This window comes from Spea bombifrons, chromosome 4 (assembly GCF_027358695.1).
Source record: "Spea bombifrons isolate aSpeBom1 chromosome 4, aSpeBom1.2.pri, whole genome shotgun sequence".
NCBI lineage: Eukaryota > Metazoa > Chordata > Amphibia > Anura > Pelobatidae > Spea > Spea bombifrons.
The window spans coordinates 23,718,516-23,732,452 of record NC_071090.1 but is presented as its reverse complement, the minus strand read 5'-3'; the positions used below and the strand labels follow the sequence as shown (position 1 = coordinate 23,732,452).

General features: G+C 36.6%; 1 protein-coding gene across 1 annotated transcript in view; it reads left to right on the top strand.

The window, feature by feature from the left end:
• The window catches only part of TENM2 (teneurin transmembrane protein 2), a 418,814-nt gene that overhangs the window by 242,597 nt on the left and 162,280 nt on the right, over window positions 1-13,937 (top strand). Inside the window, exon 6 of the mRNA XM_053463637.1 lies at window positions 1,405-1,518. Within this exon, the coding sequence (XP_053319612.1) occupies window positions 1,405-1,518 (114 nt within the window). The remainder of the gene's footprint in view (window positions 1-1,404; window positions 1,519-13,937) is intronic.

Here is a 13,937-nt window from a genome sequence, read left to right as displayed (position 1 = left end):
ATATTTTGAAGGCTATTAAAATTGATTAGTAAAGTGGGCAAGACAAGAAAATATATCCGAAGGCACGTTTGACCTGGTTGCTGCTGTTGGTGCTGTCAGTCCTCTCTATGGTACTTGCCATATCTACTCACACAATCCAAGAGGTGAGTTTTACTTGGCGTAGCGCTGCAATGTAGGCAGCTGCTTAGGACTCCTTACTAGTCTAAGGGACCCCTTACAGGATGAACAGGAGAAAATTACCAAGGGACCCCAAAAACCAAGAGCTGTACTTGGGTTTTAGACTCACTACCTTGGTCAGCTGTCTGTTAATAACAGGGCAGCCAATGAAAAGGGTCTTGGTAAAGTGCAGTGATATTTCTTATGGTCCAACAGCCCCTTGCCCCCCAAAGAATCTAAGAAGGGTAAATATCTTATTTGCAGTATAGAACCCGCACAACTTAGTTACCCCATGTAAAATATTGCACTTTTATAAAGGAGTATCTGTGTAATACATTTCCATACATGACGTTTACCATAGTTTAATACAATTTCATTTTAATGACCTCAGTGAATTACATTTTAATAATGGTTCCTTAGCTAAATTCACGTGCTAATTAATAGATTAGCGGCTGCTATTCCCGCGGAGGGCTCCCCATTAGTTATAATTTCCAGGTTTTTGCTAAATGATATGAGAACGCTGGCCCTTTCAGCGTGTCTACACTTGTATAACTTGACCTACATTTGTAGCAAAACCTGAGAGAGGAAATTAAGTGTTACGCTGTAGGCCTGAAAACTTACACCATGCGCCGAATCAAGACTACCCTCTAACAAGACAATTATTCCGAGGATTCTGTGTCAATACCGAGCTGTTAAACCGAGAGTATGAGACATTTAGATGTCATTGTGTATGAGAGATTTATGGAAAAGGTGTAATTGGAGTTTGTAGCACTCATGGTTTTTCATCTAATCATCAACATCCCTCAAAAACACGAACGCCTAGCAGATGAATAAAGAGAGTTTTCCTTTAACTATGTTATATCGCTGCCTCTGTGACATCTGTTTACATCAGATTTTCCCACTTTTCATTATGTTGTATTGGTCGTTTTCACTATGCTTAGTTTAAATATTTATTGAAAATACATATCCAAAAACACGTATGATTTAACAAATGCAGAAAGAAAACAATGAGTATATAACATGCATTCGTGAATTCTTGTGAACATTTTGAAAAATCCAATTATTTTGTATATAGGAAAAGAAATGTCAGTTAATGTGATTAAAGCCTGTTATATCTCATTACATCGGCCGATTATTGTCCAAGGCAGACGTTTCAAAGGCTTTGATGGGAAAATTGAACTTGCTTGTCAATGACATTCTAAGATATGCGCTTTATATTTACCTGTCTTCACCTTGTCTTTCCTGCAGCAATGCATCTGCTTGGGCTTAACTGGCAGCTCCAGCCCGCAGACGGACATACCTTTAACAATGGAATAAGGACAGGCAATGATGATGTCGCAACAATGCCATCTGGAGGCAAAGGTGAGCTTTTTTGCCTGCTTCTCATAGTGACTGGCAGTTTTAGAAGACCAGCTATAAAACATACACTCCATTGACAGAAAATACATACAGTGGTATACTATATACGCAGGTATTTGTAAAATGTTTGCGGTAGTCAGGATTTCTTAGCTGCAAAACTAATGCCCCGTTAATCCTTAAAGGTGACACGGTGGTTGGGTATGTCACAACTGCTCCAAGGACCATATTAGCAACGAATCGATCATAGTGCAAATGATTTATTGCAAGCATGTCTAAGAGTCACTATATATAAGATACAGAGCTATTACCTCTAATAGTCTCTGGATGAGTACTTGGGTACCTGTTTGGGTAGGTCCATGAGATGCACACTCCGTCTTTCTCAACCTATTTCCTTGGAATCGGGTTTCAGAATGTTTTGAAGTCAGTGACTCCAAAAAACCAAAACCACAAACACTGAAGGTCCATCTGCTGTTAGTATCACTTCCATTGAATCATAACATAACACGTTTGAATACAAACTGCAATATACTCCATCAACTCAATATTTTGTTTAATAGCCTATTCCCATAATCACCAAAAACGAACAAACTACCAATAATGCTAGAAATACGTGCAGTGTACATATATAAACACCAAAACCTAATGCAAGAAGAGCACGTAAGGAAAAAAGGTATATAAAAAGTAAATCTTTATTAAATAATATGATTAAATACATATAAAAAAATATATATAATAAAAAAGCATCTCGGCACTAAGACACATATAGGAAGGTACATATGAACAGAGTCACAAGACTACAGGGACTAGGATGGAAATATGTATCCTATGAAGGCACAAATAAGAAACGCAAGGATGACCACAGTGATAAAGTGAAAAGGAACAAATGAAATAACATACAGCAATGGTACATCAGTGCTCAAAAGTAACTAACCAAACCTAGAAACAAGGCTGAAAACAGCAAAAAGCCTGGTGATGAATGGTGCCAAGTCCAAAGCAATGAGCTTTGTCAGGGGGCGTGGCCTATTCCCATGCAAAACCCTCAAATGTTTAGGCACGTCTTATCAAAAGTTACTATAACTCTTAATGTCTACATTCCTTCTAAATTTAATAAAAAAAAGTCTTTGGGTATATATTCCATAAATGAAAAAGTACTATTGGTGCATATAAGATATTAATTAAACACTAAATACCTTTGAAATAGATTAACCTTTTTTTGTTTTGGATAATTGAAAACTCTACTTTTTGCTGAAAGAAGACACTACTTGTTTTTTTTATCTCTTGTTCTGTATTTTCTGGTTAGTCAGTTTTGTCCCAGCAAAAACATCTGCATTAAATCAGCATGCCCTTTAGGAGAGAACTGATTAATAAAGAAACATGATGTGCTTTTTATTAGTATAGTTTACTGCATCAGTTACTGTCCCTTTAAATAAATTACACAGGGTCCCCCTATATATATATATATATATTATTTTGGCATTTTCTTGCCTTGTATTCAAGCTCGAAACTAGTAATGAATGAGATACTTTTTATGCAAAACCACACATTTCATGGAGTTTTCCTTCCAAATGTTTATATGTCAAAATTGGAGATTATTTATTTGACAACATTTACCTAAACAAAATCACTGTGCAGCTAGTTGGTGCGAATCAATACCTATTGATTGCTTGTCAGGTATTTCAGAGAGCCAATCAGGATGTATTGGCAATCGGGTAATTAAATACCACCCACGCCCCCCTTATGTTGCCTTATTAAATCATTTACTTCTCTGGTGTTTTTAATCAAGACAGATCACATTTTCAAGAAAAGCAATCTGATTTAGTAATTACCAGTTAAATGCTGCATGTAATACCAGACTATATTATCTTATAGGATACGTGGAAGATTCTAGGAAAAGCAGGGGGGGGGTTACATGATTTTATTTTTTCTTTTAATAATTATTGGTGACTTGATTTTAAGGTTGTTAAATATCTGACAAACACTATGTTATGCAGTATGGTGTTAATATAATGCAAAGGGTCCAGGAAAGCAGGAGCCGATTTGGAACTTGCTGACATGGTGGCGGTAGTGGGATCATTCAATAAGCCCTGCATACATTTGTGTAAAGAATTCACGTCTGTGTTACACAACACAAATATTCAGACGGCCAGCGACAAAATATCTCTTAGTGATGCTCCAGCAATATAACTAGTTAACTACAGTGCATTTTTGTTAAGTGATATATAACATGTTTGCTCCTGGCTTAATGGCGGGTACAATACTAAGTCAAGTGTCACAGTGCATAAACTGTTCCTAGCTTATTGTTCTCCTTGGCTAAACATAATGGAGTCATATATCTTAATTATGTTTGCATGGCTGGATCTGCTATAGGTCACAAGCATCAACCTCTAGATTTTAGAGCTGATGAAACCAGAAAACGAAGACTGGAGAATGCCAAAAATACTGAAATACCCATACACTAAACATAACACAGGGAGAAAATAATTTGCGCTACTTGTGTATACATACATGAGTATATATATATAAAAATATATATATATATATATATATATATATATATATATATAAAGAGAGAGAGAGAAAGAAACAACCACACATACACACGCTTTCTCACGCTTTCTCTCTCTCTTTCTACATATATATATATATATATATATATACTGTATGTATACATATACTGTATATATATTTACAGTGGTTTTGCTTGTTGTGGTCTCTCTCTTTATCGCCCCCCCCCCCTCTCTCTCTCTCTCTCTCTCTTTATATATATATATATATATATATATATATATATATATATATATACATACACACATATGCACACAGTATATACCGTATATACATATAGTGTATGTGTGTTGGCTGTGATGGTATTTGTAGGCAAGGCAGGTTCCTAAATAGAAAATGCATTTTTAATTACAGGGTTTTTAGAGGATAAGCACAGTGATACTCCAATTTATCAGAATGCCACTTCCATTTACAAACTTGCCCTGGGGCAAGATCCAAATGAGAAGCCTGGCTGATTTTGAAATATGAAATGACCTATCCAGCAGATTAGTTCCAAACTGATACAACGAAGCATGCTACACCAACAATTTCTTATCCCCATCTTTAGCAGGTTTGATTAATTCCATGCTGGTTTCTTAGACAAGGTTAAAGAGTCTTTAGGCTTTAATTACATTAACCATTCAGTGCCCTGATGCTTCTGAGAACGTTTCAAGAGCTGAGTGGAAGCCAGTGGCAGATTCTTTCTGCATAGTGAAATGTTGATATACCCTTTATATTAAATCCAATTCCATAATTAAACTCCCTATAACCTATTTTAACCCCAATGGGTTCACAAGAAAAAATCCCAGGCTCAAGGGCACATTTTAGTATGGCTCAGCATACTTAGGTTGGCATGTACAGTATAAACACACCATCCATAACAAACAAGTATGACATAAACAGTATGTGAGTATTGTATGTGCTCCAACCCATTCCTTAATCAGATGTGAATGTAAAAAAACAAACAAAAGTAACATATATACCATAAGTAATGCATTTATTCCCAAAAGATCAGATCAGACAAAAACAATTCAGGGATGATGATTCCGAACTACATACCAAATGATCTTAACTAATATTAATTTGGCACAGCTAATCCCAGTGAATTCCATACTCAAGCATTTTAGCTGGTTGAATGAGGAAGGACAGTTGGTATGAGTTAGTGAGTGGTCTCCCATCATTCACATACATTCGCTGCATCAGCAAGCATTACAGTGAAGCGTATGTATGCCGTACTGCATGCTTCAATTAGCATTGGTTTTCCATGCCACAGCCATTGCGTATAAATGAGATGTGTAAAATTCATGGTCCCATTCTGTGTCCTCTTTACAGCATTAAAATGTCTTGTAGGATATTGACTCCCTTTCAGTTTTTTCACAATTAAGCAACAAAACCTGCCATTTTTTTTGTCCAAGTTTGAGGTTTTATGCAATTTAACAAGTTCTGCTATTTATTTATCTATTTTATTCTATTTTTCATTTGATTTTTTTAAATCTGTGACAGGGTGTGAAATAAAAGTAAAGCATGTGTGTTGTTGGGGCATCTTCCAAAAGCTCTACAAAGTTATATTTACCGTAAATGTCAAACACGTAATGATTATAATTAGAAATATCAGTGTATATTGCCACCCCCTTTATATTTATGCTACTTTAAAAATAAAAAGATGGCATCTTATTATTAAAGTGTTCAGTCTTTTAGAGGGATTTACTGGATGTAATGGTAGACCCCCAAACTTGGTGTTTAATTCTGTGCTTTAATCATCACAGTAAGTGAACAGAAATTGTTGGGGCATTAGGATATTAAAGGTGGATAATTTAAAGCACATTTACTGATAAGGATCGGAATCAATTTAGTACATTGATCACCTAGTCCATTTTTTGGCAAGTAACAGGCACATATTACGCATGCTACAGCTACTTTAGCTTTATAAACATCTGCTGTATTCAAAAGAGTGAAATAGCCAAAAAGGGGAGTTCTACATGTTTTGGTGGACCCATAGATCTATATGGGTTTCTATAGTTAATGTATATTAAGCAACTATGACATAGATATGTTGCAATGATCAGTGGTGGCTCAGAGTTTGGCTTAGGATTTGAGACCCTAGGCGAACTAAATGTAGGGAGACCGCCTCAAGAGATGGCTTTAGAGATATAAAACCTAAGGAACAAACAACACGTGTTGATTTTGTTGTTTAAAATAAATTATATCGTAATGATGTTAAATCTATTTGCCACTCATACAAAGCTTTCTCTCCAGCGTCCCTTTATAGGGCCACAGAAATCATAATCTACTATGGCAGCTAAATTTCGGGAATTCATACATAACCACAATGAATATTTGTACGATGTAAATATGGTGCAAATAAAACAAATGCATTGTCTAGAATTAGTCTAGACTTGTTACAAATGTACCTAGAACCACCCATGACGGCAGCGTTCATACCACCAACTGTTCTCAATCAACTACCCAATTGTCAGTACAAAAGTAATGGCGTGATTGGGAACTCGCCGATGAAAAGTTCTTTCATCAGAACATATCTTAATCTTCATACCTATCTTAAAGCTGTAATTAATATGCGCCCTTCACACCTCCGTCTTACTCTAGAACCTTAAACAGCATTGTTTAAAACTAGAAGAAAGGTTGATAAATATTCCCATACGCGATCAGCACTGACAGATCCTTATTAACCTTTTGTAAATATTCACCCACATTCCAACAATACGAGCAGAAAATAAATTGCCAACTGTACGCAAAACACACAGGGGGCTCTTAGTGTAAATGTTTACAGGCAGATAAATGTCAGCCCAACCTTACAATAGCGTTTTACTGTTTATTTCCACATGCTCACGCCGCGTACACCTGTGATTTCTGGAAACCATGCATAGAGAACTCAAGGTGCTGTATGATTCATGGTGTATTCATGGTTACACCTGTTCTTTATGCGTTTGTCGTCCTAGCTGTTTTATGCACACTTTTCATTATTTACAACAATAGCTGGAAAAAAAAAAGAATATATAATCCTTGAAATCATCATCAATGATGCATGGAATTATGTTGAAGAAGGATGCAATTAGAATATTCTTGATCCTGAGCGCCTTTTTATTTACAGAAATTCTTTCTCACGGGCAGATGACAAAGAATGCTTTAAATGTACGTTCTTCGTTCAATGTCTAGCACACAATGAAATGTGTTAAGTGAAAAGTACACATTGTATATACATCTTCCGTTACAGTCCATGGATATGTAGGGATATCATATATACATTACGTCTAGATATCAAGGAAGCTGGGAGTTGTTTCAAAAGGTTGCATCATTAACGGACATTAAATTCTCTGTCCTGGCACTATCTTCTTTCTCGTTATCCCAGCTATTCAAAAGCAGCCTGAACCAATCAATGACAATCGTAAATTTAACTAGAGGATAGAGATAATTCAATGACGAGAACTAATTATGCAGACCCTAAGAACAGTAGATTAAAATGGCTGTTCTCGTAGTATACAGATAGGTTGGTTTTCTAATACCATACTGTAGTATTACTGTTTTTATTATTTATGCATGTGGTTTGCAAATCTAGAGTTTGGGGATAATGGCAAATTAACTTTTAAGTATAGCCTAATAGCAATCTATACTAAGGGCCTGTAATCTGTATTCTCTTCAACTGTAGAAGTGTCTCTTATTGAACTCTACCTGGAAAGCCTTTCCCGTGCATTGAGTAGTTGTTACACACATTGATTTTGGATTTATTAAGATGCTAGCGACACCCTGTTACCTGTATAGAGAGATGGTTATAGCTCTGCTAAGAATTCTGTTCCACACCAAAAGATATTACACTGCTACTAAGTTAGAAGTTCACGATAACTCAAATGCTAAACATCTTTTTGTCAATCTACTTCTTCTGGATAATGATGGTTTCCTAGATAAATACATTGATTTTAGAGCTGGTGCAAAGGGAGAGTCTTTGGAGTATGTGGAGAGTTACAAATATCATCTCCCAATTGATTTTACAATTTTTTCCCCAACAAGGGCATTTTTCTAGTGTATATAACCTTATATAGGTCCTCAATGAGAAACGATGAGAAAGCAGGATCCAACTATAAGGGTATCTTGAAGCTAAATTAAGCGTCAGCACTCCATGAATTTACCGCACATTAATTTAAATTAATTAATAGTAAATGAATACCAATGTTTTCTATGTGTATTACAGAAAACACAGTGGTGATACAAAGAAAGGAATTCGGATGTATAATTACCAACATTAAAGTGGCAATAATGCTTATTTTTCCATGAGGATCAATGAAGAAAATCATAATTTTGCTTCACAGGTCTATTATTCTAGGTTTATAGTCAGCATTGATATATGGAATATCCTCATAGCTACCCTCTTCTACCACTAAACACGGAAAGACAAGAGATCGAGGTTAATGCCCAGCATCAGAGCCATCACGGGCAGAGAAAAAAAGTGAAAGCCTGTTTGCAGGGCCGGCCCAAGACAAAATGCCGCCTGGGGCGAATTTTAAAATGTCCCCCCCTTATGTACCCTTCCTCTCCCTCTGTCCCTGCCGCCCCCCCCCATTATCTACCCTTCCTCTCCCTCCCTATTATCTACCCTTACCTCCCCCTTGTACTTACCTTTCAGCAGTTCTGCGGCGAGTCTCCCTGTTCGGTCTCGGTGCCGGCTTGTAATGCTGAGCGCCGGAAATTAGGTAATCTTCTGGCACTCAGAATTACAAGCCGGCACCGAGACCGAACAGGGAGACTCGCCGCAGAGGAGAGAGAGAGGGGCGCCGAGCGGGTACTGACAGCTTGGTAAGCGAAAACCACTCGGCACCCCTTTCTCTCTCTTTCGCTTAAAAAAAAAAAGGGGCTTGGGGCGGCAAAGTCCTGCCCCTTCAAAAGTGCCGCCTGGAGCAGTTGCCCCACTTGGCTCCATTGTCGGGCCGGCCCTGCCTGTTTGCTTCTGACTACAACAAATAGGAGATCAAAGACTATGCTGACTTTTGTCTCAGAAATTACATATATCACCCTAGAAGATGAATGTTACATGAATTCAAATCAATCTATGTCTTATATATACACTATATACAGGACAAGCTGAGGTCACTGGAATCCATTATCACTTGTGATAATGGCATAGCCATAGTTTAGGTCTCTCTTTGCCAACAGACACCGATAACGACTGTAGACGAATCAAATTAACCTTCCTTGAAATATATTACAGTGAAAAAAACATATGCCTTTCACGGAACCTTGTGTAGGGTACTGGTTTCTGTACAAGACATTATTCAAAACATGTGTTCTATATAAGTATATGTGACAAGTCCGCCTCAATACTTTCGTGGATAAAAAAGAAACCTTTAGCAGGAACCGAATGCATGACACGTAAAATGGAAAGGAGGTTGCTGATAACAAAAGCGATAGCGTCGGCTTTCATTTTGCGTTTTTGTGTGAGTTATGCAAATCGACCTCTGCTTTGGTATTTGTTTGAAAAAGAGAGTTTTAAATTGGTGCTATTGACCTTCACTTAAATGACATTCGAACGTCAAGCAGAGTGTTGCAGTGGAAATGCGGCTGTTGTCTGCAGGTGGCAATTGATGAAGAGATTGACTGACACTTTACTCGGCAACTCATTTTTGCACTTAATTTCTGTGGGGGAAAGGTTTATGCACTTAAAAGATTTAAAATAAAGTAGCGCACAATGCTGATAAATCATCTATTAAAAGACCAGCTGATGTGTTTTAAAATGCCGGATAAATTTTGAAGTTGGATAACAAAAACAAAGCAGGAGAAATCCGTCTTTTTTTTTTATACAAAGCCCAGTATATGTTTTGATGCCTTGCATCAATAATAACAAATTATTTGGTCATAAGTTAATATGTTTTCTTTACATACAATGCTACCTGCTAGTAATTCATTATGATTCCCATACCAGGGCATTTAATATGATTTAATGCCATTTGTCTGCGTTACCAAATGCTTTTGCTATTGTATATGTTTCTGTAGAAGTATTAGTAAATGATATGAAGTATTCAGTTGAATAGATGACACTTGTAAGAGTGTGAAAAATGCCATTTTTTGAAAAAAGCCATGAAAAGTCCTAGCTACCTTGCGTCAGGTGGTTATGACGGCTACCATTGGCTCCATAATGGCTAACCATTATTTCTAGTGCCACGGGAGGCCAGATATTTAGAAAATTTACATTTAGCTGCATAGCTGTAGAACCATTGATTATTTCGTAATCTAATAACAGTTAGTTTTTATGTTGTGTGATTTCTCTTTATTTAATAAATAGAAATTGAAGACTATATTGACATTCAATAATACCAACATAATAGGCTTGCTCCCAGTTTAAGATGTGCTATACTTCTTTACTGAAGTTATTAACTTAAATTAGCCATATTTATCAAGGGTAACTAGAGGTATTGTGGTGTAAATTTGTCAAGATCACCATGGGAGTTTTTAGAATAAAATTTAGTAATGTGTCCCCAACTATTCTAGTTTTTTCTTCTTGATGTGCATGGACATACCTGGGAAGTTTCCAACATAGGCCATCCAAAGTTCTCCCTCTTCTGGAGAAGCGGTGGGGCTAGTTGAGCATGGGAGAGTTCCCAGTTATCTACATAGACAATCGGCCTTTCCAATTTTGGTGTTTTTGTGAAACAAATAAATCCATTGTTCCAATGACACATGCGTTTTATTGTGTACATTTTCAGGAATTATTTTCGGCCACATGCTGAGATGGCCGGTAGAGCACACGCTAAAATGGCACCGACAAAGGCAACCATGGCTATTTAGATGAGTTTACACACACTATTTGATCAACTTAACCCAAAAGTTTGTTAATGCCATGCCATTATCTTCAAAACAAGCATTCAAGTTTAGTGGGAAGTTTACTGCATAACCAGACGGGACTTTTGATTCTAATATCCCTTAACCATCTGAATATAAGCTGGGATGGAGACTGCTTTAGAAATCTCTCTGACTCTTAAAGGGCCCAATGCTGTATATAAGGACCCATCCAGACCTAAAGTCAGAAGCACTTTATTGGCGTCCATGGGGATTTTCAGACCTTTGTCCTAGAATGCTCTTTATAAATATGGCTCATGCTCCCACTGCATTGCTATTTGGAATTTAAGGCATATACTGCTACCTGAAATTTGACAGATTTGTTATCTAGAGAGAGCTCTTCACCAGCCTAGAATGTTATTCTATAACAGCACATAACATTTTTGGGAAGAATTACCATTAGAGAAAATCTATGAATTCTAATAGGTTTGTGAGAATGGCAATATGATTCATTTTTCTTGAAGACCCCAGCGTAATTAAAAACATTTAACAGATTTTTTTTCAATTTATATTATATTTCATTTATGGTAAACAAGTGCAAAAACAAATGTGTAAACTTCATAAATAAACTGCATTTAACATTTCTACTAATGAGAAACAGGACACATGCCACCATCTCATTTCATCTGCTGTCATTTGTGGTATCAATATAACCTCTATGCTTCAATCTTGAACAAATGCCATCATCTACATTATTCATATTGTCCTCATCAACCTTGTCATCATTTTCTGTGCGTCCTATTGCTTGTTGCTGCATTGTATCCTCTTCAGTCCACTTTGGCTCTGATCTACTTTCAATTATCATCCAGGCATGACCATCTGTTAGATCCACAGTTTCAGAAAGTGTGTGAATAAATGTTAAAGCAGGTAGAAAGACAAAAGCTGAAATGTTCATTGCATGCATTAAAACACAAAACATAATGCACAAAAAGGCATAAACAATAAGAACTGTTAGAAATATCTTAACCCAAATAAATGAAATATTTTGTTGCATTATTTAAACAGAAAGAGCAAAATATTGGGTGTACTAAAGAGATTATGGGCAATTAGACTTGGGTCTGATTTGAAGAATCTGATCCGTCACATGGGCTTTTTTTTAATGTTTTTGTGTTTATTTTATGTGCAACTATGGCTGCATCCTTTCTATGATGCTGTCTTTATGGCTATGAACGTGGTTTTGAGTAGATTGTGACTTGTGTAATGTATTTCAAGCATGTTATACATTTTGGCCAGGCTTTCTCAATAGTCCAAAAATAAATCACTATTCTCACTAGTCTTGTTCTCTGTCTACATGAGATATGCAATACCACCAGGCGCAGTATATATCATCATCTTGCACCGTAAATAATGTACACTGTGTCATATGTCACAAGAGCTGATACACGCTCTTCCAAAGAGGTGAAAAGTTTCTCCTAGCAATATTTATTAATATTTACATTATGTACACACACTCACATACACACAGGTGATGCAGTAAACAGAAAAAAACAGACACACATTGGGTACATTACTTTCTATGTGCCAAAGCGTACTATGTATTGCAACCAATTATTCACATTTTTGCTGAATGAAAAGTAGCACAACTTTAAATAATGATTTTTTTTTCAAAGTTTAAGTGATAAAACTTCTTGCTTCTTTTCAAACAGAAAGCTATTTTTATTCCCATTTTCATACCCCTTTATTGTTCTGAAATCTAATGTAACCTTAGACTGAAACAGTTCATAATTGCCCTCAGCATGTATGTAAGCAAATTACTTTCTCCCCTTCCTAAAAGCATCTGCTGTACTTTAGCACTAATCCGTACCTCTGCCCGCAGGTCTTTAAATAGCCCATTAAGACAGCATCTCCAACAGAAACAGACTGTCCTGTTGGACCATCAAAACAGATGCTGGGAAATACCATAGCCGACTAATGTTGTTTGGACGAAGCTTTTCAAAGTGATTATGTGTTGAAATAGGTTGTTTGTTGGCACAACGTAAACCCAACTTGCATCCGGATCTCAGGATATTTTAAGATGGTATTTGAAGGCACTTAAGTATTTTTCATATAAGGTCATACAAAACTATGCTGTTACTTGAGCAAAGTGGGTACATCGCCAAATGATACTTTGTCTTTATCCAACCTAAAGCTGTAAACAGCCATCTCCTGCATCGTTATTGTGCATTTAAGACACATTCACATTTTAGCTGTGTTGGAAAGTCTACAAAATGTCGGGAAATCATCCAAATTCACAATATGGCTCCCCAACACAGCTAATTGGTTATTACGACTTGCCTAGTGGAAAATAATAGCAATGATCTAACATGCCACAAAAAAGGCACATACACATAAGATAATAACGTTATCTGTTATCTTTTTCACATCATAGGTTAATACTTCATAACTATTAGACAACCGACAACCTTTATAGCAGCTGTTATCTACGAAATATTAGAAGCATTTGTGAGAGACTATGTTGTGTTATTCTTTTATTGAATTTTCTTTTATTAGCTATGTCATTGCCTTGGTCATCATGGATAATTTACCAATTTGTGGATGGTGGTTGGTAATCTATATACAATTGGACTCATTGGACATATATGTTCATCAACTGGACTCATGTTTGTGCATATGGAGAAGAATATTATTCCAATTTTGTTTTGCATGAGGGATATGGTAAACTTTTATTTTTTTTTTGTTTAAAGTAATTTATTGGCATTTAAACACAAATAAAAAACAGAGCAGTAGATGGCAAAACCAAAGTGTGAACAGCAGTACTGAGCAGGAAACAGAGACGCATAAACAGTGCACCATTACCATGTTACAGAACTGCAGGCAAATGCAGGGTAAAGCCACAAAAACGCATCAATGGATACAGAACACGACTCCCAGACCCCAGAGGGTACCGGGTGCAAACAGTGAGCCAGAACATGGTAAGGCAAGGCTAGCAACCTACTGACAAACACTTCACACAATAGAGGGAAGGAAAAGGGGTCGGGAAGGACGAAGAGAAAAAGAGGAAAGAGACAAAAGAGACAGAACAGAGAGAAAGAAGA